This window comes from Pogonomyrmex barbatus, unplaced genomic scaffold (assembly GCF_055798465.1).
Source record: "Pogonomyrmex barbatus isolate J1 unplaced genomic scaffold, ASM5579846v1 scaffold1, whole genome shotgun sequence".
Classification (NCBI taxonomy): Eukaryota; Metazoa; Arthropoda; class Insecta; order Hymenoptera; family Formicidae; genus Pogonomyrmex; species Pogonomyrmex barbatus.
This window is the reverse complement of record NW_028297098.1, coordinates 20,440,300-20,467,643: the sequence shown is the minus strand read 5'-3', so window position 1 is coordinate 20,467,643 and position 27,344 is coordinate 20,440,300. Positions and strand designations below refer to the sequence as shown.

At 24.3% G+C, this 27,344-nt stretch overlaps 1 protein-coding gene across 1 annotated transcript; it reads right to left on the bottom strand.

Moving 5' to 3' along the window:
* Positions 1–1,380: 1,380 nt before the first annotated feature.
* On the bottom strand, positions 1,381–26,872 carry LOC105426783 (putative odorant receptor 85d). The gene is made up of 6 exons (XM_089075491.1): positions 26,767–26,872; positions 3,222–3,300; positions 2,790–2,880; positions 2,432–2,574; positions 1,570–1,702; positions 1,381–1,478 (listed from the first exon to the last, which is right to left on the bottom strand). The coding sequence occupies exons 1-6, from the start codon at positions 26,870–26,872 to the stop codon at positions 1,425–1,427; spliced, it is 606 nt and encodes a 201-aa protein (XP_088931617.1). The 3' UTR covers positions 1,381–1,424.
* Between the last annotated feature and the right edge of the window lie 472 nt (positions 26,873–27,344).

Below are 27,344 nucleotides of genomic sequence, written 5' to 3'. Positions count from 1 at the left end.
CATTAAAAATAATAACAAAGTTCATATAAATTTGTCTTATTCAATTTTTATTACAGAATTACAATCATTTCTATTTTCCATTAGCTACTTTTATAAGAAGCGTTATACTATTTGTACATACGATACTCATATGATTTAAACATGCATAAACGATATTTATTTGGCTTTTATATTAAAATACATTCATATATTATCACGATTAATACAATATGTATTTATTAGTATATTTGAGTTTATAGAAGAAATAAATATGTAATATAAAAGAAATCACAATAACTAAGAATTCGAAGTTTTCTGAGCAAACTTATGTAGGAAACTTCTTATTAAAATATTAATAGAAAATAGATTTTTTTATATGATATAAATGGACAATAATATAGCTAATAAAAATTAATGCTGTAAATAGTGCAGTTATATGTTTAATCTTTAATCTTTAATTTAATCTTAATAAACATAGTTAAAATTAAACATACAATTGCGCACTATTTACAGCACTGATTCTCATTTCTCATCTTCATATTATTTCTTATTAAAAAAATTATATGGCGTATATGTATAAGATATTAACATGTATATAAAAAATGTTTGAGCTTATTTTCCAAGTGAATGAAACTAATTAAATTAAATATTTTATTATCCTAAATATTCTTTTTTCTTGCTAATTTGATTGTGAATATCTGAGTGAATTACATACGATATGAAATGTTCAATTTGAATTGTGCGATATTTTTTGAAAAGGTGAATTGAGTATGATTATTTAAAGTAATAATCTTTGGTGAATAATGAAAATTTTATTAGAAAAGAAATAATAGATCGCCGAATAGAATACAAATATTTATTTCTCACAATACATATATGTATAACTTCTTTATCGAAATCTATGTAAGTTTCAACTTGCTTCTTTCTAGTGACTTTTATTTCATATTTTGTGCGAACAGTCGTTATTACAAAATACGTTATATCTTTTATAAGAACATCGGCCGAGTTGTTTTTGGTTTTAACATAAAATCTATAAAATAATGATCGGAAACATAGAAAATATCCTAGACAATAAAGTGAAGAAAATACCCTAGACAATAATACAAATATTGAATATGTCAAAGATTTACGCTTTCAATTTAATTATGAATTTTAACTTATCATTTTTTTTTGTAACATTTTGTTTTTCATCCTGTTTTAGCAAACATCTATTGACTATATTTTATTCAATTAAATGCAAATGCTAATTTCAATAGCAAAAATGAAATTGGTATTTATATATTATTTAAGTTATTTAGTTTTATTATATAGTATTTAGTACTATTTTATAGTATTTATATATTATTTAAGTTATGCAAGTTTTTTGTTTAAATTACAATAATTTTTTAACTATAGAAATTACCTCGGGTAGCCGATTTTTACAATATAAGTAAAATAAAATATTTTCACTGTTGCATAGAATACATAAAAGTGAAATATGACATCGATAACTTTATTAACTGTAATGAAATATGTTTTATGTTATATGTTTGATGCGAAAATACCGAATTATAATTATCAAAATGTATGATTATGTACAGTGATCATTACCATGGCAAAAGATTCTAACGATGCACCAAATAATTTGCCGACTTTTAAGACAAAAATTTTGCTTCCCTTTTGCAATATGAAAAGAATTAACTTTTGCGTTTGTATAGGTGCTATATACCAATGAATATTGTACCTGCAAAATAATGGTTATAAATAAAGAAGTTTGCCAATAAAACAATTACTGACTATATGATATCTGTAAGTTTGCATTTGATTGTCTTTAATTACACAGAGAAAGAGAGAAAAAGAGAGAGAGAGAGAGAGAGAGAGAGAGAGAGAGAGAGAGGGAGAGAGATTATCATATATTTAGATTTTCTTAAATTATTGCTTTTATTATTATAAATGTATATAATAAATGTATGTATGTAATATGTATGAAATAAATGTATGTATGTAATAATATCATTTTAAATAAAATTGAGATTATCGAGAATTATAAGATATTAACAAATATTTTTGTCTTTGGTCCATAAATTAAAGCTTCTTTTTCAAAATTGTAATTTACGAGTTATCATGAACTATTAATAATGAATATTTTATGAATATTACTGTTTACTTTATTATGATTCATAATGCGATAATAATGATTTAGTCACGATAATAAATTATAATACAATTTTAAAAGAAAGAAATGTTTGTGAAAATTTCAAGAATATAAAATTATTTATCTCTCTTCTTCTGTAACAAATTGATAAATCAGAAAAATGCAAAAATATATTGATTATTTTTATATATTAATTGTAATTAAGCATGATGTTTATCTAATTAACAATTATTAATATTATTAATATTAATTGATTAATTATAGCGTACAACACAATTAGTGGAATGCAATTGAACATTTTATGAAACAATTTCTTACGCGGTAGCATGAACGTTACTATTGTGATCCAAAACTTCTTGTGCAAAATAATTTGCCAAAAACAAGTACACAAGAACGCAAGACACGAAAATAAAATGAAAAATGCAGTCCTCCTTGTTTCCAACTGAAATAGCCCAAAAAATCTAAAATAACGTAGTTCTTATAAATTTTTGTATACTTGACAATTATTCATTTTATACTATAACATATTACAATAAAATTAGAAGTAAAGAATATAAAAAATAATTTATACAATCTTTTTCTGAAAGTTTCTGAGTAATTAAAGGTTAATTATTTTTTGTTTTAATTATTGTCATAATTTTTTAGTACATATTTAAAAATGTAAAACACAACTTACTGCGAAAAGATTAAGACTTAAAGATATCACACCGACCAGTATTAATAAAATGAATGATCCTTCAAAATTGGATAACAAAAGTTCGACATACCTTCAAAAAAATTTATTACAAATACTATAATATAACATGGTCATATATCATATATTATATATACAAACTTTATAGCTTTGCGATGAATGTCGATGGCATAAATTATTTCTTTATGAATCATAATTTCGTCTTTTGTGCTAATTTTTTTAAACACTTTGATCGTCATTGCTTGCTCCATACGGTAACTATAAATTAATTACTCGCTACGAATATATAGTCTTGTATGTACGAATATATATTCAAATTGCCTTATTATGCATTAATTTAAAATTAAGTTTTTTTTTTAATCACATAACTTTTAAATTTGTTTCTTTCTCCTTCTTACAAATATATTTCTTTACCTGGCAATTTTAAACATTCCACATCCGTGTTCCATATATCCTAAAAGCATTGTTCCTGTTCCTGTTAATGTAGTCGCTCCTGTACATATGAATGTATTCATATGCAACACAATTAAAAACGAATACTTTTCTTGATCGATAAAGTACTCCTGAATTATCGTGAAGTGTATTATTTCACGTGACTGAGATTTATTTACATGCAAAACAATATTAAGGATTGGATTCAGAATTGGTATTATAATAAGGATAAGCACAGTACATATGCAAAATACTGAAAACATTTTAAGAAAGTATTTTATATTTTCTACTATTTTAAAGTAGTATGTTACGATATGTTTTTAAATTTCTGTTATTTATAACTATATTACCAATCTCATATATTTTACAAAATGTTTTTATAATTGCAAAAATTTTATATACTTTAATGTAATATTAGAAATTACATGTATATATGTATATTTATTGTTGTGAAAATATATCTGCTTGTATGTTTTTTAAATCTGCATTTTAAAAATGTAACACAATTTTTAGCTTAATGTAAAAAGAAAATATTAGAATAATTCAATTATTTATTTTTGTTAGGATTGATTTAATTAACTTTGAAGTATGTTAATAATATATATTATCTTACACGTAATTGCAGTTGTATAACGTTTTGTATTGTTTCCATATTTTTTCATGATATTTATCTCGTCCTCATCTTTTAATTCGTTACAGATTTGCTGTAGTCGCTCCATTAAATGTCTTACCTTTTATAATATATAAAATATTTCTGGTTGGGAAGCTTAGAAAAGATTATCTCTCTCATGCGTGGAAATTTAAATATAAAAATATTTATACACATACATATACACATAATATATACATATATATATATATGCGAACATACGTACGCATATAACATGTGCGTGCGTGCGTGCGTGCGTGCGTGCGTGCGTGCGTGCGTGCGTGCGTGCGTGCGTGCGTGCGTGCGTGCGTGCGTGCGTGCGTGCGTGCGTGCGTGCGTGTGTGTGTGTGTGTGTGTGTGTGTGAGACATGGTACATATTTAACTTACATTACGAGCGTTAATCCAAAATGAATTATATTTTATTACATATATAATAGAAAACGTTGTGGTACAAAGAACTTTTATTACTAGAAGGGAAGTGCATTCTGCTGTCAAGAATATTGTGAGCTGCAAATAACGAACTTACCAATGAAAATTTGCATTAAAAAGACATTCTTATATGATTAACGAAATAATAAAATTTGAAATAATTTGGAATAAATTGTTTTATAATGTAAAGTAATATAACGACATTTTTATCAGACAGAACATATGTATATCATACTATTCTTAACTTCTTATAGATATAATAGTCATTAATCAAATTAGTTCACTAGTTAAACTAAATTAATTCACTAATTAATCAATTAAATAATCCTTTTTACTAAAAAAGTTTAAATAATAAAAATAATCCCATATAAAAATGTGAAACATGATATAGAATACACATACTTGAAAAATAATAAAACTTATCAGAATAGTAAAGCACAGCATTATTTGTAACTGAACAAGATTCGATTTACAATAAGGCCATAAGCCAACAGCAAGTAAAAGAATTCGATGGATATTGAAATATCTAGTTTTAATACAGATCATTACTTTGCGAGGATGAAAATGCGTTTGACTGTAAAAAGGATAACAAAATTCTACACATTTTTATTTATTGAATATTTTATAACTTGCCATTTTTATAAAACGCATCGCAAATTATTTGATTGAGCATAAGTATAATGGTGAAATTGGCCTAAAGTGCCATGAGATCGGAATACGCATAATTTAACAATTTTTCCAAGAAAAGATTGACAATTAAGCGATCAATATAATGTGAGAACTTGAACGAATGTCTTGTAGAGAAATACTTGTCCATATGTTTTCTGAAGTTCGCGCAAGCGTAGTGTCAATTTTCAATTTTCAGTAACGCGATAATATATTTCATTTGTTTTGTGATACGTAGTCGCATAAGTTTGTATTCGTCCATTTAAAAACATGGCTCGACTTATCGATATATGAACTATCCATTAATTTGTTAAGACTCTTTGCAAATTATATTTTTAATACTTTTTTTTTTTTTAGAATTAATGTCAGAATTTTTAAAAGACACAAGTTGTTCTTTATCGGAAAATTTTATGCTATAGTTAATAATTAAAAAGACTATAAAAGACTATAAAAGACTATAAAAGAATTGTAATTATGTAATTTTTCTTATATATATATATATATATATATATATATATATATATATATATATATACACACAAATTACATATAAATACGTATTTTTTTCTTACACTGTGGCAAGTATTGTTCATTATTGTTATCTTCAATTTTTTATGCAATAAAGTAGCCTATGAAATATATACAAAAAATACATGATTACTGTTGTATTAAACGTGTTATCTATACGAATTGATTATGTATAAAAAATATTTATATGATTTTTATATTGGAATATATTGGCATATTAATATGACTGATATGATATGTATATATTAATAAATTTGATTTGAGTTTGAATTGAATTTGAGAAAGAACTATTGTGTAATCTAAAAGAAATCAATGATTAAAAGTTCGAAGCTTTCTGAGTCAACAATTATAATCATCACAATTTTAAAAATAAAAATTGCGCTTAATGTTTAAATATTCCGCGAAAATTTTAGTATACATAATTCAATATTCTTTTACTGTTCAGAATGAATTGTTAGCGTTGATGACAAATGAAACCTTTTTTATAGTATAGATGAGGGTTTCTTAAAATTTATTTAAAACGATGAACGATCTTCTGTCAAAGTGGTTGAGGCTGGCTTGCATTCGTTAAATTGATAGTCGCAATGTTGCATCTTCTGAAGTTGACAGTTTACAGATATCTGCAGCAATAGTTAATATGGAAGTAATATCTCGTTATATCATAGTAACTAATAATTATGGGAATAAAATCTATATTGGCTCAAAGTTAGACTCAAAATTTCTCAATAGAGATGTTGTACGAACTCAGATTTCGTTGAAGTATAGATCTGTTTTTCAAAGACTCGACTAATAGTAAATAATCTAAATCTATCAACTTACCAATTATTCGGAATATTATTATTGCTCAGTAAAAATGTAACGTTTTGCTGTTACGAGCATAAAATAGTCGTTTCATTTTTTTTTCAATGAATAAATTAGATTATCAATTGAGGAAGAAAACGTGAATACCAAAAACTGAAAATGCTTCTGAAAAACCAATATAGGAAATTCCTAATTAAGAATTATACAAAACATACAATCTGTTTATAGAAAATGATTGATCTTGCTTTTCAAATATAGATGAAACTAATTTAATTTAATTGAACATTTCATGGCAAACATCCTTTTTACTTGTCGACTTGATTGTGAACATTTGGATGAATTATAATATAGAATGTAAAATAATGTAAAATGTTAAATGTTAAATTTCCACAGTTAAATACAGTAATCTCCTATGAATTATGAAAATTTTGCTGACAAAGGATTAATCGATTTAATGCCGAACAAAATTGAGAAAATGTTTATTTTTCACAGTAAATACACTCATAATATAATTTCTTTATCAAAATCTACGTAAGCGCAACCCACTCCTTTCCATGCGATGTGGATTTCATTTTTGTGTGTTTGTGTTTGTAGAATACATTATATCTTTTAGAAGAATGATGGTCCAATTATTCTAGGAATTAATATAAATTACCTATAAAATAATGATCGGAAATATAGAAGATAGTCTAAATTGTAAAATATTATGGATATAGAACATAGATTTATGTTTTTGATTGTAAATATTAATTTGTTATTTCTCTTGTAATATAAATATATTGATTCTATTTTAAATAAATATTTTATTTTATATTAAATGCAAATGTTAATTTCAATAGTAAAAGTGAAATTGATGATATTAATATATTATTTAATTTGTGTAAGCTTTGTTTAAATTACAATATTTTTTTAATTATTGGAACGACGAAATTACCTCATATAGCCAATTATTATGATTTAAATTAGATAATATTGTCTTCACTGTTGTATAGAATACATAAAAGTAACATATGACATCGATATTTTTATTAACTGTAATGAAATAAGTCTTTTATATTCATTCAAGAGCTTTGAGTTATAATTATTTTAATGTATGATGTCTTGTGATTATTACCGTGCCAAAACATTCTAATGATGCGTCAAATAATTTACCGATTTTTAAAGTGAAGACTTTGGTACCCTTTTGTAGTATAAAAAGTATTAATTTTTGCGTTTGTACGGATGTTACATACCACTGAATATTATACCTGGAAAATAATGATTATTTTAATCAATAAAACAATTGTCTCTTATATGATATAAATTTTCTTTTGATAATCACCAATACAATTACATAAAGAAAGAAAGAGGAAGAGAAACAGATTGTTGTGTTTCTCTACATTTTTTAAAATATTGTTCTTATATTACAAATGTATATATTCGTCTATACAAATTATCAGGAATTAAGACACCGAGAGATACATTCGTTTTTGGTCCATAAATTAATCTTTCTCTCAAAATGATATTGTAATTTACGAGTTATCAAATCATAAACTATTAGTAATATCAACGTTTCATGAAACGTTACAATTATATTACAATTATATTACTTTATAATGGTTTATGATATGATAGTAACTCGTAAATTACAATACAATTTTGAAAGAAATGCTCGTGGCAACATCAAGACAAATAAGGCTTTTCTCTTTCCTTCCGTAACAAATTTATAAAGTAAATGCAAAAGAATATACTGATTATATTATATTATATTATATTTATATTTGGCTCAATATTTATAGTAATTTATAATTATTTATTTTATTATTAACTAATTTATACATACAATACAATTAGTGGAATACAGTTATATAATTCATTGTATGAAACAGTCTCTTACGCGGTAGCATAAACATTACTATTATGATCCAAAATTTCTTGTGCGAGATAAGACGCTAAAAACATGTATGCAAGAATACTAGATACAAAAATAAAATAAAAAATGCATTCCTCCTTGTTTCCATTCGAAATAGCCCAAAAAATCTAAAATAATAATATAATTGTTATAAATTTATATATATTTAACAATTATTCATTTTATACCATATTATTATAAAATTGCAAGTAAATAACACACAAAACATTACCATCTTTTACTGAAAATTTCTAGTTAATTAAAGACTAATTATCACTGATTTTGATAAAATCATATAATTCTGTAATATTTTAATAACATATTTAAAAACATGAAACTTACTGCGAAAAGATTGAGACTTAAAGAAAACACACCGAACAGTACTAATAAAATGAATGATCCTTCAAAAGTCGATAATAAAAATTCGACATATCTTGAAAAAAATATTTTTACAAATACTATACGATCGTATACAGCATATATTAAATATACCAACTTTACAGCTTTGCGATGGATGTCGATAGCATAAGTTATTTCTTTTTGAAACATAATTTTGTCTTTTGTGCTAATTTTTTCTTTGATTATTATTGCTTGTTCCATACGGTAACTATAAATTAATTATTTGTTACGAATATATATATATATAGTCTTATCAAATTTGTTCATTATATATTAATGCAAAACTAAGTTCTTTTTTATAATAATTCATATAATTTTTCGTTTTTTTTTTTACATATATATATCTTTACCTGGCAATTTTAAACATTCCACATCCATGTACCATATATCCTAAAAGCATTGTTCCTGTCGCTGTTAATGTGATTGATCCTATACATATGAATGTATTTATGTGCAACAAAATTAGGAATGAATACTTCTCTTGATCGATAAAATATTCCTGATTTATTATGAACCGTGTTTTATGTGACTCAGATTTATTTATATGCAAAATAATATTAAGGAGTGGTTTTAGAATTGGCATTATAATAAGAATAAACACACCGCATATGCAAAACACTGAAAATATTTAAAAAATGTTTTTTATAATTTCTATTATTTTGAAATTGTGTGTTACATGTTTTTTCTTTATATCTAACTAATATTAATTTAATATTAATCTAATATTCTTTGCTCTAAATGTTTTTCTAATTTCGAAAAAACTTTTTATATTTTAATCTAATATTTGAAATTATGCATATGTGTGCGTGCATGCGTGCGTGCAAGCATACGTACGTACATACGTACATGTGTGTGTATGTTTATCGTGATGAAAACATATCTGTTTCTCTTTATTATATCATTTTTAATATATATTGATGTTATAAAAATATTATAATTTTTAATTTAAGTATTACAAGATTAAGTTAATTTAATTTTTCAGTTTTTGGTACTTTATTAAAGGTTTAATTTATTTATTTTACTTTGAAATATATTATTAATATATATTATCTTACACGTAATCACAGTTGTATAACGTTTTGTATTGTTTCCATGCTCTTTCATGATATTAATTTCATCCTCATTTTTTAGCTCGTTACAGATTTGTTGTAGTCGTTCCATTAAACGTTTTACCTTTTAAAATATTTCTCGTTGGAAAGCTTGGAAAAGATTATTGTGTATGGAAATCTATTTATGAAAAGTATTTACACGCGCGCGCTCATGATATAAATGATTTAACTTACATTACGGGCGTTAATCAAAAACGAATTATATTTTATTACGTATAAAATAGAAAACGTTGTAGTACATAAAACTTTTATTATAAGAAGAGAAGTGCATTCTATAGTCAAAAATATCGTAAGCTGTAAATAACAAATTTACTAATGAATATGTATTAAAAAAATCTTTTTCTTTATATATTTAAAGTATTATTACAATTATTATAATTATTATTGAAATAATTTGATGCTGTTTTGTAGGAAGAAGTAACGTAATAAAATTTTTTAATCTTTTTTATAAGATGGTACGTATATTACATTATTCTTATCTTCTTAAATGAAAAAAGTTCCATATTTATGATTGTTAGCTCTCTTTGACTTTCTTTTCAAATTATCAAAAATATTCTATTGTAAGAGTTACTGAAATAAGATGATTGTAGCGGAAGACGATTTTGTCATCTGTTTATCTTGTAACTATAATTAGTTCCAGTAGTTTTTATCATCAGTTATTAAGTGTCTGATTTCATCTATCATCTATTTACATTGCGTGGGTGTATATATATAATATTTTTAGTTTACGCTAAACACATTCATTTAAATACTATTATAATATTCATAAAAGTTAAATTCAATAATAAAGTATTTTTGATATTTTCGAGAAAAATTTGAATATAAAAGTTTGACGTTATAACCTTTCTTCTTTTATATGAATTTAAATGTACACTTATACATGTATTTATATACGCTATAGAGATACTGAAGATATTCTCACAGTTTGTATTAGTTGAATTTGAATTATCTATTATAAGCACATCAAAAAGGACTAAAGAACTTTCATTAGATAATGATGTTTTTTAAATGAGTATTTGCACACTTTTGTACTTTATATCGCAATATTTCATAAGACACATAGAGGAAAAGAAGAATTATTTTTATGATTCAAAACCAAATATTATGCCTTGCATTCAGAATTTCATCAATCCAGTCCTTTCTAAGATTCGATGCTAATCTCAGGTATTTGCAAATGTTTTGACTAACTCGCATATATTAGATACAGAGCTCATGTAAGAGTCTAGTGCGTGCATTTGGAGCATTAAATCACTAACATATTTCTTGATAACGCAACTAAAAATATATAATATGGATACTTTCTATGATATGATATACATACCTGAGAAATAATAAAACTTATTAGAACAGCAAGACACAATATTATTTGAAATTGAGCAATATTTGATTTATAATAAGGCCATAAGCCAATAGCAAGTAAAAGGATCCGATGGATATTAAAATATCTAGTTTTGATACAGATCATTACTCTGTGATCGTAGAATTGCGTTTGACTATAAAAAGGTTAACGAAAGTCTATGTATTTCTCCCCATTGATTGAATATTTTATAACTTACAATTTTTATAAAATGCATATCGTAAATTACTTGGTGTAATTTGAGCGTAATGCAAATTGATGAAAAAATTCGATGTAAGAATACGCGTAACTTAATGTCTGAGGACGATTAAGCGATCGATTCAATGTGGGAAATTGAACGGATGTTCATTTTTTTGTAAAAAAGAATATTGTACATATGTTTCTTGATAGAAGCTTGCGCAAGCGTATTGATCAATTTCTAGTACAATGATATATCTCATTCATTTCATTGTGTCTCTTTCGTTTTGTGGTGCATGTTCGTAAGTTGCATTCGTCCATTTGGAATCTAAGTTATCACCCAGATTGTTGATGTAGCTATTAATTTATTATCGATAAGACTTATTGAAAATAATGTTTTTTTTTTAATTTTCTGTTATCTTTTAAAAATTAACATTTTTTTACACTTTATTAGTTTTGACGAGATTATCGGTTAGCTAAATAGCATTTCTTTTAGATGATGTCGTATAATGTATATTTAATTATCATTTTATAATTTATTCGGTTTTTATAATAATTCCACGTGAAATGAAGAAAGATGAAACAATATTGCGATACTTAGCAACTGTAATAAAATTTTTTTGGTTTTCTCTGTTCGAGATATATGAGGTATTTTTTAATGTGTGGGACTCATTTTAGCAGCAAATGGGGGACATTAAAAATAATAATAAAATTCATATAAATTTGTCTTATTCAGTTTTTATTACAGAATTACAATCATTTCTATTTTCCATTAGCTACTTTTACAAGAAGTGTTATACTATTTGTACATACGATACTTACATGATTTAAATATGCAACGATAAACGATATTTATTTGGCTTTTATATTAAAATACACTAGTGTATTATCACGATTAATATAATATGTGTTTATTAGTATATTTGAGTTTACAGAAAAAATAAATATGTAATATAAAAGAAATCACAATGACTAAGGATTCGAAGTTTTCTGAGCAAACTTATGTAAGAAACTTCTTATTAAAATATTAAGAGAAAACAGATTTTTTTATATGATATAAATGGACAATAATATAGCTAATAAAAATTAATGCTGTAAACAGTGCAGTTATATTTTTAATCTTAATAAACGTAGTTAAAATTAAACATACAATTGCGCACTATTTACAGCGCTGATTCTCATTTCTCATCTTCATATTATTTCTTATTAAAAAAATTACAAGGCGTATATGTATAACATATTAACATGTATATAAAAAATGTTTCAGCTTATTTTCCAAGTGAATAAAACTAACTAAATTAAGTATTTTATTATACTTAATATTCTTTTTTCTTGCTAATTTGATTGTGAATATCTTGGTGAATTACATACGATATGAAATGTTGAATTTGAATTTTGCGATATTTTTTCAAAGGTGAATTGAGTACGATTATTTAAAGTAATAACCTTTGGTGAACAATGAAAATTTTACTAGAGAAGAAATAATAGAATGCCGAATAGAATACAACAAATATTTATTTCTCACAATATGTGTACTTAATATATATGACTTCTTTATCGAAGTCTATGCAAGTTTGACTTGCTTCTTTCTAGCGACATTTATTTCATGTTTTGTGCGTACAATCGTAAAATACCTTTTTATCTTTTATAAGAACATCGGCCGAGTTGTCTTTGGTTTTAACATAAATAAAATCTATAAATATAAAATAATGATCGGAAACGTAGAAAATACCCTAGACAATAAAGTTTTACAAACATAGAATATGTCAAAGATTTACGCTTTTAATTTAATTATGAATTTTAACTTATCATTTTTTTTGTAACATGTTTTTGATCCTGTTTTAGCAAACATCTATTAACTATATTTTATTCAATTAAATGTAAATGCTAATTTCAATAGCAAAAATGAGATTGGTAGTATTAATATATTATTTAATTTATGCAAATTTTTTGTTTAAATTATAATAATTTTTTAATATATATAGAAATATATATAGAAATTATATAAGAAATTACCTGGGGTATCTGATTTTTACAATATAAGTAAAATAAAATATTTTCACTGCTGCATAGAATACATAAAAGTGAAATATGATATCGATAACTTTATTAACTGTAATAAAATATCTTTTATGTTATATGTTTGATACGAAAATACTGAATTATAGTTATCAAAATGTATGATTATGTATAGTGATCATTACCATGGCAAAAGATTCTAACGATGCACTAAATAATTTGCCGAGTTTTAAGACAAAAATTTTGCTTTCTTTCTGCAATATGAAAAGAATTAACTTTTGCGTTTGTATAGGTGCTATATACCAATGAACATTGTACCTGCAAAATAATGGTTATAAATAAAGAAGTTTGCCAATAAAGCAATTACTGACTATATGTAAGTTTGCATTTGATTGCTTTAATTACACAGAGAAAGAGAGAGAGAGAGAGAGAGAGAGAGAGAGAGAGAGAGAGAGAGAGGGAGAGAGAGATTATCATATATTTACATTTTCTTAAATTATTGCTTTTATTAGTATAAATGTATATAATAAATGTATGTATGTAATAAATGTATGTATATAATAATATCATTTTAAATAAAATTGAGATTATCGAGAATTATAAGATATTGATAAATATTTTTGTCTTTGGTCCATAAATTAAAGCTTTTTTTTCAAAATTGTAATTTACGAGTTATCATTCACTATTAATAATGAACATTTTAATAATATTATTGTTTATTTTATGATTCATAATATGATAATAATGATTTAGTCACGATAATAAATTATAATACAATTTTAAAAGAAATATTTGTGAAAATTTCAAGAATATAAAATTTATCTCTCTTCTTCTGTAACAAATTATTAAATCAGACAAATGCAAAAATATACTGATTATTTTTGTATTTAGCATGATGTTTATGTAATTGACAATTATTAATATTATTAATATTAATTAATTAATTAAAACATACAACATAATTAGTGGAATGCAATTGAACATTTTATGAAACAGTCTCTTACACGCTAGCATGAACGTTACTATTGTGATTCAAAACTTCTTGTGCAAAATAATTTGCCAAAAACATGTATACAAGAACGCAAGACACGAAAATAAAATGAAAAATGCAGTCCTCCTTGTTTCCAACTGAAATAGCCCAAAAAATCTAAAATAACGTAGTTCTTATAAATTTTTGTATACTTGACAGTTATTCATTTTATACTATAACATATTACTATAAAATTACAAGTAAAGAATATATAAAATAATTTACACAATCTTTTTCTGAAAATTTCTGAGTAATTAAAGTTTAATTATTTTTTGTTTTAATTATTGTCATAATTTTTTAGTACATATTTAAAAATGTAAAACACAACTTACTGCGAAAAGATTAAGACTTAAAGATATCACACCGACTAGTATTAATAAAATGAATGATCCTTCAAAGTTGGATAACAAAAGTTTCACATATCTTGAAAAAAATTTATTACAAATACTATAATACAATATGGTCATCATATACTATACATTATATATACAAACTTTATAGCTTTGCGATGAATGTCGACGGCATAAATTATTTCTTTATGAATCATAATTTCGTCTTTTGTGCTAATTTTTTTAAATACTTTAATCCTCATTGCTTGCTCCATACGGTAACTATAAATTAATTATTCGCTACGAATATATAGTCTTGTATGTACGAATATATAGTCAAATTGCTTTATTATATATTAATTCAAAATTAAGTTTTTTTTTAACCACATAGCTTTTAAATTCGTTTCTTTCTCCTTTTTACAGATATATTTCTTTACCTGGCAATTTTAAACATTCCACATCCGTGTTCCATATATCCTAAAAGCATTGTTCCTGTTCCTGTTAATGTAATCGCTCCTATACATATGAATGTATTCATATGCAACATAATTAAAAACGAATACTTTTCTTGATCGATAAAATACTCCTGAATTATCGTGAAGTGTATTATTTCACGTGACTGAGATTTATTTACATGCAAAACAATATTAAAGATTGGCTTCAGAATTGGTATTATAGTAGGGATAAGCACAGTGCATATGCAAAATACTGAAAACATTTTAAGAAAGTATTTTATATTTTTGCTATTCTAAAATAGTATGTTACGATATGTTTTTAAAAACAAATAAAAATGTTTTTAAATCTGTTATCTGTATATAACTATATTACCAATTTCATAATGCAAAATGTTTTTATAATTGCAAAAATTTTGTATACTTTAATGTAATATTAGAAATTACATGTACATTACATGTATATTTATTGTTGTGAAAATATATCTGCTTGTATGTTTTTTAAATATATCTGCATTTTAAAAATGTAACACAATTTTTAGCTTAATGTAAAAAGAAAATATTATAATAATTCAATTATTTATTTTTGTTAGAATTGATTTAATTAACTTTGAAGTATGTTAATAATACATATTATCTTACACGTAATTGCAGTTGTATAACGTTTTGTATTGTTTCCATATTTTTTCATGATATTTATCTCGTCCTCATCTTTTAATTCATTACAGATTTGCTGTAGTCGCTCCATTAAATGTCTTACCTTTTATAATATTTAAAATATTTTTGGTTGGGAAGCTTAGAAAAGATTATCTTTCTCATGCGTGGAAATTTAAATATAAAAATATTTATTTATACACATAATCTATACATACATGCATATGTGCATACATATTGCATACATACGTACGTATGCATACATATACGTGCGCGCGCGCGCGCGCGTGTGTGTGTGTGTGTGTGTGTGTGTGTGTGTGTGTGTGTGAGACATGGTACATATTTAACTTACATTACGAGCGTTAATCCAAAATGAATTATATTTTATTACATATATAATACAAAACGTTGTGGTACAAAGAACTTTTATTACTAGAAGGGAAGTGCATTCTGCTGTCAAGAATATTGTGAGCTGCAAATAACGAACTTAGCAATGAAAATTTGCATTAAAAAGATGTTTTTATATGTTTAACGAAATAATCAAATTTGAAATAATTTGGAATAAATTGTTTTATAATGTAAAGTAATATAATGACATTTTTATCAGACAGAACATATATATATCATACTATTCTTAACTTCTTACAGATATAATAGTCATTAATCAAATTAGTTCACTAGTCAAACTAAATTAATTCACTAATTAAATAATTCTTTCTACTAAAAAAGTTTAAGATAATAAAAATAATCCCATATAAAAATGTGAAACATGATATAGAATACACATACTTGAAAAATAATAAAACTTATCAGAATAGTGAAGCACAGCATTATTTGAAAATGAACAAGATTCGATTTACAATAAGGCCATAAACCAACAGCAAGTAAAAGGATTCGATGGATATTGAAATATCTAGTTTTAATACAGATCATTACTTTGCGAGGATGAAAATGCGTTTGACTATAAAAAGGGCAACAAAATTCTACACATTTTTATTTATTGAATATTTTATAACTTGCCATTTTTATAAAACGTATCGCAAATTATTTCATTGAGCATAAATGTAATGGTGAAATTGGCGAAAAGTGCCATTTGAGATCGAAATATGCATAATTTAACAATTTTTCCAAGAAAAGATTGGCAATTAAGCGATCAATATAATGTGAGAACTTGAACGAATGTCTTGTAGAGAAATACTTGTCCATGTGTTTTCTGAAGTTCGCGCAAGCGTAGTGATCAATTTTTATTAACGCTATGAGATATTTCAATCGTTTTGTGGTACGTAGTCGTATAAGTTGTATTCATTCATTTAAAAACATGGCTTTACTCGACTTATCGATATATGAGCTATCCATTAATTTATTAAGACTCTTTGCAAATAATATTTTAATATTTTTCTTATTTTTTTAGAATTAATGTTAGAATTTTTAAAAGATAAAAGTTGTTTTTTATCGAAAAATTTTATGCTATAGTTAATAATTGAAAAGACTATAAAAGACTGTAAAAAATTGTAATTGTTATTTATATATATATATATATGTATATATATTTATATATATAAATGTATATGAATGTATATATAATGTATATATATATATATATATATATATATATTTAAATGTATATATATATATATATATATATATATATATATATATAATTTATATTTATTTTATATATATATATATATATATATATATACACAAATTATATATACATATATATTTTTATATATTTATATAATTATATATATTTATATATATATATATATATATATTTTTTCTTACACTGTGGCAAATAAACTGTGGTATTGTTCATTATTTTTATCTGCAATTTTTATGCAATAAAGTTGCCTATAAAATATATACAAAAAATACATGATTATTGTTGTATTATTTTGTGTAAACGTGTTATCTATACGAATTTATTATGTATAAAAAATATTTATATGATTTTTATATTGGCATATTAGTATGACTGATATGATATGTATATATTAGTAAATTTGATTTGAGTTTGAATTGAATTTGAGAAAGAACAATTGTATAATCTAAAAGAAATGAGTATATATATATATATATATATATATATATATATATATGTATGTATATATAATGTTATGAGTATATATATATATTTTTTTTTTCTAACACTGTGGCAAGTATTGTTCATTATTGTCTACAATTTTTATGCAATAAAGTTGCCTATGAAATATATATAATAAATATATATATAATATATTTATATATATATATATATATATATACTCATTTTATCATAAAATTAAAATTAATTTATCGGAAATTGAAATGTTGACGTTTGCAATTTGCATTTGTCTAATTAAACTACTTTTCCTTTCTCCTGCAACAAATTAATAATAAAGCAAATATAAAAGAATATGATATAAATATAAGAAAACTTATTTTTATATTTCACTCAATATTTAACAATTATTAATTTTATTAGCTAATTAATATATACAATTACTAGCTAATTACAATTTACTAATTAATATATACAATTAGTGGAACTCATTTACATGAATATTCTTTTAATATGAAACAATCTCTTACGCGGTATCATACACATTATTGTGATTCAAAACCTGTTGTGCGAAATAATATATACAAGAAACACATATACAAGATAATTATCTATGATAAGAAAATGAATAATACAATCTTCTCTATTTCCAATTGAAACAGCCAAAAAGATCTAAAATGAATAGTTGTGATAATTTTATATATCTTTAACAATTATCTGTTTTATAATGTAATAATATATAGTATTATTGAGTTAAAAGAAAATTCCAATTAGAACTAATTTTTAGTTTGTATCTGAACTAGTATACACTCGTTGCACTTAAAATGAAATATATATTTGGCATTTAACAAAACCGAGATAGAAAGTTTTAATACATCTCAGTGCAGGAACAGAAAACAAACCTCTTCATTAATAAAAACTCAAGAGATAAAAAATGTTACTGCTTATACTAAATGTAATGCAAAAATATTAATTAATGGTCATGACCCAGTATTTGTTTATAATTTGTTAACGATAACAAAATCTTTCTTTGTAATTTAGACGAAATTGTTTTAAAATTCATTCAAACTGTCAAACGATTTTTTTATTGTCAATATGTAGTTCGGTCTTACTGTTATTAAATTGGTCATCGTACACAGTCTGAAGATTTCTGCATTAATAGAGATGTGGAAACGATATCTGGGTAACCGGACAAATAATTAAGGGAAAGAAATATTTATTCATAAATTGAAAGATTTGCAATGAATACGTTATGACAATCTGATTTGGTAGAAATTAGAAAATTCTCGATTCGTGCAATGGTAAATAAAACTTATCAAATTGTCCATTATACTTGGAATACGTTTACTATTGAACTATGTAAAAAAAACATAATGCAGCAACATAATAAGTATGAAATTATTGTTTTATTTTCTCCTGTTGACGAGAAAGTGGTACAATCAATTATGTAGAAAAACGTATATAAAAACGAGCATAGTCTTGAAAGTATAGCGAAAAATCTAAAAAATTTTTTGTTAGGAACTATATTACAAGATAAAATTGTAAATATATAGAAAAAGATTGACATTTTCCAAATGTAGATGAAGTTAACTTAATTAAATGTTTTATCATGCTAAAAATTATAATTACTTATTAGATTGAACATTTCGATAAATTATAATGCAGAATATTAAATTTAGAATACGATTATGCGAGCTTTCTCTATTCGAGAGAGATGAACACGATTATTTAAATAATCTTCGATGGGCTATAAAAATTTTGCTGGCGAGGAGACATCGATTTAACGCTGAATAGAATTTAGCAGATGTTTATTTCTCACAGTAAACGCACTCATGACTTCATGACTTCATCGAAGGCTACTCGACTTGTCCCTTTCAAGCAATATTGGTTTAATTTATGGGCGTACATTCATAGAATACAATTACATGTTTTGAAAGAACATCAATTGAACTATCTTAGGAATTAACATCATCTATAAAATAAGCATCGAAAACATAGAAAGTTTCCTAGACTATAAGTTTTATATATTTAGAATATACAAAATTCATGCTTTTATGGATATTAATTTTTTGATATCTTTCGTAACATATTTGATTTCGTTTTAATAATTATCTATTGATTTACCTGTTATTTATTTTAGTAAGTAATCATGATTTTTTTGTCATTTTTTTTTAGTTTGTTTAGAATACAATAATCAAAATGAAATTGGTGATATTATTATTTAATCATCTGATATACAACTTGTTTCTATTAAATTACATAATATATTTTTATTGCTGCATAGAATATATAAAAGTGAAAGACATCGATATCTTGATTGACAACTGTAATGAAATACGTCTTTTGCTTGATAAGAGAATATTGAATTATAATTATTATAATATTATTATAATATTATAATACTATATTATAATACTAATATACTATGTATGATATATAAATATATATTATTACCATGACAAAAGCCTTTAACGATGCGTTCATTAAATTGCCGACATTTAGAACGAAGACTTTGTTACCCTTTTGCAGTATGAAGAATATTAATTTTTGCGTGTGTATAGGTGTGGCATACCATCGAATCTTATACCTACAAAATAATGATGACGAGTAAGGAGGTGAACCAAAGAAAAATCGACTATCATATTTATAAATGTATTTCCACAAAAAAAAACAGATTGAAAGAAACAGAGAAAGGGAGAGAGATTTTTTAATTATTGTTTCTATTACAAATTATTACAAATTATTGTTCCTATTATTACAAATATATAGAACGTCTGATAATAAACTCCCGTAGGCACATAGAGTGAATTATACTGAATCAAAAATTTTTATCATTTTGCGAGTTTCGCACTAATTATATATTTCCTATGGGGGGGGGGGGATAATAAAAAGGATTTTAATCAATATCAAAATATTGATCATCGAATTGTTATAGAACTATTATGTTGGAAAATCGTTTATAGTGGCGCGTAGTTGGTGATATAACTGTTTGAATTTATTTTATTTAGAAAAATCTAGCAAGATCCTGCTTGCCATGTTTCTCATTGTAGTTTGTTATTATTTTCATATTTGACAATATTCATATAATTTACAATTATCAATTTTATTAGTAATGCTTACTATAATATATAATACTATATATATAATACAATTAATGGAATTTATTTATATAAACATTGGGATAAAGTTCCGAAAATGACATACCTCCGATTTCAATGAAATTTTGTAAAAATTTTTCTTTTGGAGCAAAATAAAAGCCCCTAAAAGCCTCTTTTTTGGCGACTAGCACGAGAAGACCAGTTTTTGCGGTGAAATGGTAAAAATGTTATTTGAAACTGAACAAGATTCGATTTACTATAAGGCCATAACCTAACAGCAAGGAGAAGAATCCTATGGATATTGAAATGTCTTTTAATACAGATCATTACTCTGCGAGTGTAGAAATTCATTTGATTATAAAAACAGCAAAGGTCTATGCATCTTTATTTATTGAATATTTCATAACTTACCATTTTTGCAAAACGCATAGCACATTATTAAATTTAGCATAATGAAAATTGGCGAATAATGCTACTTTGAGAATACATGTTTTACAATTTTACAATTGTGAATTGATGAATTTTACAATTTTGCCTTAGAAAGAGTCTGTTATTAAGCGATCAATACAACGTGAGAGTTTGAACTCATGTTTACTTCTTACAGAAAAATTATAGTGCATTTGTTTCTTTAGAAAAGTTTGCGCAAGCGTGTTTTTCAGTTTCCAGTAATACAAAAATACGACTCTTTCGTTTCGTGGTGCATTTGATTATTTAAAAAAGATGGAAATCATTAAATTTATCAATATATCAACTATTAATTTATTACTTATCGGTATTACTCAGTGTAAACAATATTTTAACCTTTTCTATATTTTTTAACAAAATTAAATTTCCTACAATTTTTCTTTATCAACTTTTTAATAATGTTATTCCGTAAAGTCAACTTTATAGTGTTTCACTGTTGAAACGGATTTTATCAATTAATAATTAATGTTAATTTGTAATTTTATAGAATATTTGTTAAAAAATCTGATTTATAAATGATACTATGATGTATAATTATTGTAATTATCCATAAATTTATTATAAATATTAATTAATTCGAAGATGTTTATTCAGATTTAGATAAATCTTGTTCTCGTTCTGTGTATGCATTTTTGTCATAATGTTCTTATAATTCTTACTTTTTTCTATGTTTTTTCTATGTTTTTTAAATTATTATTAATAATGTACACATTTCTTTTAATGCGTATGATCTTAAGATCTATATAATTAAAAATTTATAGATAAGCATAATAATTGCATAACATATTGTTATTTTACATATAAACGTAAGTTCAATAATTCTATCAAGTTTTAGTGATAACTACAAATTGACATTAATTTTTGACTGATAAAATCTTAATCTTTGTATAAATTTTAGGATTATATACACTTCAATATTCACATTGTTACTCGGATGTATATCCGCACTCATCCCATACTGCATCCGCACCGCGTCACCGTGACTCTCACATCTTTTATAGGGAGATCCAGGTTCGATTCGTGGCTGAGGTGATATTTTTCGCAAAAATAATTTCGGATTTTACGACTGATTCATGGTCGGGGCTCCGTCATGGCACACGCCTTCCCTTCTTATCCTCTTTTTATATAACTAAGATCACCAAGTATAATTATGAAGATAATAAATTGGATCAATCAATAAAAAATTTATTTTCTATATAAAAATATTTTTTATTTATAGTTTCTGATATGAATTTCTTATATATGGTATTACAGTCATAAGGTTTTTTATTTAATGAGATTAGAAATTGACTGAAATTAAATTCTTAATATTACATTTTTAAACTATTTAAAAATTAGTTTATCGTCTGAAATTTGGAAGCTTTTTTTTGTGAAATACACTTTTTACATAGAAATTCCTCTAGAAATACTTTTTATATAAATAAAAAATAACAAATCAGAAATAACGAGACACTTAAACTTGATGTCATTTTTTTTATCTTTTTTTACTTTACTTTTTTTACAATTAATATGACTAATAGAAACTATACAAGATACTATACAAGACTATATAATGTGTTAGTCTTTGAATTTATAAAAAGAGTAAGCATGTGATATAAAAGAAGTCATAATAATTATATTGATTCAAAGTTTTCTGTGTCAATATTTTTAATAACTAAAATTCGGAAAATGAAAAGTGCGTTAATGTTTATCTCATATATACCATAAAAATAAAAATTAATTTACATAACTTATTATTCTTCTGTTGTTTTAACGACACGAATACACTTTTTAATATTATATATAATAATTAAATTGCTAAAGTTGTCTTGTAATTGCTAAATGAATAGTCACAGTCATAATCATCACGTTTTTGTAATTATAAAATTTAGAGATACCTACACTAAATGATATGGAAGTAACATCTCGTTCTAATTAAACAAAAACAATTATAAGAAGAAAATCTTTATTGATAGGCTGAAAGTTTCTTAATAAAAATGTATGTGTTCAAATTGAGTTGAAGTATCAAATCAAGAACTTCTCTTTAAAATTAATTCGATGAATGATATGTAGAACTTATTAATTTATCGATTATATATCGGAATATTTTACTAAAGCATTAAATGCTTAATAAAAACCTGACTTAGCGTTATGATGAGCCTGAAAAAGTTGTTTTATTTTTTTTGTCAATGGACAATCGATTGTACGAACTACCGACTGTAAGAGCAAAAATGTGTATAATAAAGATCTTCTAAAATTTTATGTAGAAAATTTTTAATTAAGCATTACATTACATAGACTGTATATAAAAAATGATTGAGTTTGTTTTTCAAGTGTAGATGAAGTTAACTCAATTAAATGTTTCATTATACTAAACATCCTCCTTGCTCGCTAACTTAATTGTGAACATTTCGGTGAATTACATACAGAATGTTGAATTTGGAGCACTATTGCCGTATCTTTTGAAGATGAATTGAATACGTGATAAAAATAAAACAGTAATCTCCAGTGGACTATGAACAATTTGTTGACGAAGAGATATAACATCAATTTTCGCCAAATAGAATTTAGCAGATGTTTATTTCTCAGCAAATACATTCATAATATGATTTCTTTATTCATTTCTACAAATACGACTCGCTCCCTATCACTTTTTAGCGTTGTTCTATCTATTGTTTTATGTATTTCATTTTTGTGCGTACACTCACAGACTACGTTATGTGTCATGTGTCTTTCGAAAGAAGATTAATCGAATTATCTTAGGAATTAACAGAAATCATAAATTTATAAAACATTTATTAAAAACGTAGAAAATATCTATTCCAAACTAAAGGACAATTCTATAATTCTAGAAAATACTAAAGATTCACGTTTCTAATTGTAAATATTAATATATTATATTTATATTTCTCGTGACATATTTGACTGTACTTTAGTAATTATTAATTGATTTTATTTTTTGTGAATAAATAATCTTGAATCGTTGCAGTTACCTGTTTAAAATATAATAATCAAAATGAAATTGGCGGTAATGACACATTATTTAATTTATTCAAGTTTTGCTTAAATTACATGTTACTTTTTTTATTGTAAAAGTTATCTTACAGGTCTCCACTAAGTTAGATACTACATCGTTGTTACTATAGAACATATAAAAGTGAAATAAGACGTCGCTAGTTTTATTAACTGTAATGAAATGTGTATTCCGTATTATTGCGTCATACGAGAATTTTGAGTTATAATTATTATAATGTTTGTAATTATTATAATGTCAATATATTGTAATTATTACCGTGCCAAAACCCTCTAATGATGCATCAAATAATTTGGCGATTTTGAGAGTGAATACTTTGCTACCTTTTTGTAATATGAAAAGTATCAATTTTTGCGTATGTATGGAAGTTATATACCACTGAACATTGTATCTGTAAAATGATTCTTATAAATAAAAAGAAACAATGAAATAATTGTCATCTGCATTATATTTATATATTTGCTTTTAATTGCAACTGCTCAAAGAAAAATAGAGAGAGAGAAATTTTTTACATTATTGCTCGTATATATGTATCACTTTATCTCAAAATTCAGTAAAGTTAAAATAAATTTATCGGAAATTGAAATATTGATAAATGCATTTGCTTATGTCCACAAATTAAAGTTTTTCTTTTTTTTTCGATAATAAATTAATAATAAAGCAAATGAATATGTAAATGTAAAGGAAATTGATTATTTTTATTTTGGCTCAAAATTTATATAATTAACAGTTATTAATTTTATTACTAACTAATATACACAACATAATTAATGGAGTTCATTTAATTAAATTATACATATATTGTATAAAACAGTCTCTTACGCGGTGTCATAAACATTATTATTGTGATCCAAAACTAGTTGTGCAAAATAACATGCAAGAAACATATATATTAAAAAGATTTCGATGATAATAAAATGACTGATATATTCTTCTTTATTTCCAGCCGAAATAGCCAAAAAGATCTAAAATGTATAGTTGTGATAATTTTATATACATAACAATTATCCATTTCATATAATAATAACATTATAAAGTTAAAAGGAAGTAACATGAAAAATAATTTGCATAATTATTTTCTTAAACGTTTCTAATTTATTGTAGACTTTGTAAACTCTTATTTTTCTTAATTATTTTTGTAACTTTATAGTAATGCATTTAGAAATGTAAAACTTACTGCAAAAAGATTGACGCTCAAAGAAATTGTACAAATTATTAATACTGCGATAAGGGATCCTTCAAAGCTGTAGATAATGGATTCAATATATCTTGAAAATATATTATTATAAATATTATAGAAACATTCTTGTATACATCATACATTACATATACCAACTTTACAGCTTTGCGATGGATGTCGACGGCATAAATGATTTCTTTGTAAATCATGTTTTCGTTCTTTGTACAAATCTTTCTACATGCTTTAATCGCCATTGCTCGCTCGATACGATAACTGTAAATTAATTATTTACTATATATATCTCTGTTAAACATATTATATAATTATATGTTTATAATTTTGTATGGATTTAAAGTTAAGTTTTTGCTTATAATCATATAAATCTTTTGTAATTCGTATAGATATATTTCTATTTTACCTAGCAATTCTAAATATTCCACACGCGTGTAGCACATATCCTAAAAGCATTGTGCCTGTCGCTGTTACTGTAGTTGCTCCGATACATAAGAATATATTCATATGCAACATAAGTATGAACCAGTACTTTTCTTTGAAATATTGATAGAAATATTCCTGCATTATCACGAAGTGTAGCAGTTCACGTGATTTATTTGTATGCAAAACAATATTAAGGAACTCTCTGGAGATTGAATTTAGAATTGGCATTATAACGCAAATAAATACGCAGGATAAGCAGAACACTGAGAACATTTTAAAAAAGACAATTTACAAACTTTATTATTAAACGATATGTTATAAACTGTTATGAATTTCTTTGTTCTGTAACTTTATTACTAATCTGATAGGTTTTGCAAAATATAATTGCCAAAAATTTCTTATATTTTAACGTACAAAATTATATATATATCCACTAGTCAAAATACACTTGCTTGAATGCTGTTTTATTTTGTTGTTTTTAACATATATTTATTTAAAGATAGAGTACATAATTTTTAGCTTATGTTTGATTAATTCAAAACGAATTTAAGGATAAATAAGGGCCAAATATTACTATTAATTAACAAGATATTAGAAATATATATATATATATATATATATATATAATTTAGATATAGACGAACGACTCGATAAAGATGAGGAATGTTTCAAGAAATCTTTATCTAATATCTTTTGGTCTAATTAAAAATTAATTAAGTTAATTTAATTGTTAATTTTTATTAATATTAATTTATTCAACTTTAAAATATAATATTACAATATATTATATCTTCTTACCTGAAAGTAGAGTTGTATAACGTTTTGTGTTGTATCCATATTCTTTCATGATATTTATCTCATTTTCATCTCTTAGCTCATTACAGATTTGCTGTAGTTGTTCCATTAAACGTCTTACCTTTTATAATATTTAGAATATTTCATGTTGGCAGACTTGGAAAAGATTGTCATGCATGGAATAAATGATACACACACGCACACACACACACACACACACACACACACGCGCGCGCGCACGTGTATGTGTATCATTTATTCTATGTGTATTATTGTTATGATATATAATATAAATTTAACTTACATTATGAGCATTAACCCAAAATGAGTTATATTTTATTACATATAACATAGAAAACGTTGCAGTAGAAAGAATTTTTATCGTAAGAAGGAAAGTGCATTCTGCAGTTAAAAATATTGTAAACTGAAAATAAATTTTTTTATGAGTTTGCATTTAAATACTCTATCTGTTTAGTGAACTACAAATTGAAATAATCAATTACTTATAATGAGAAATAACAAAAATTTCTACAATTATATTTCTACTATTTGTAAAACAACACATGTGTGTGTATTACGTT

Bases quoted from the DNA above. Each gene is read 5' to 3' on its own strand.
- LOC105426783 (XM_089075491.1), bottom strand. From the start codon at position 26,872: ATGGAACAACTACAGCAAATCTGTAATGAGCTAAGAGATGAAAATGAG. The intron at 2,881-3,221 runs GTAAAGAAATAT...ATTTTTTTGAAG, and splicing joins GGAATGTTTAAAATTGCCAG to GTATGTCGAACTTTTGTTAT. The intron at 2,575-2,789 runs GTAAGTTGTGTT...ACGTTATTTTAG, and splicing joins TAAGTCTTAATCTTTTCGCA to ATTTTTTGGGCTATTTCAGT.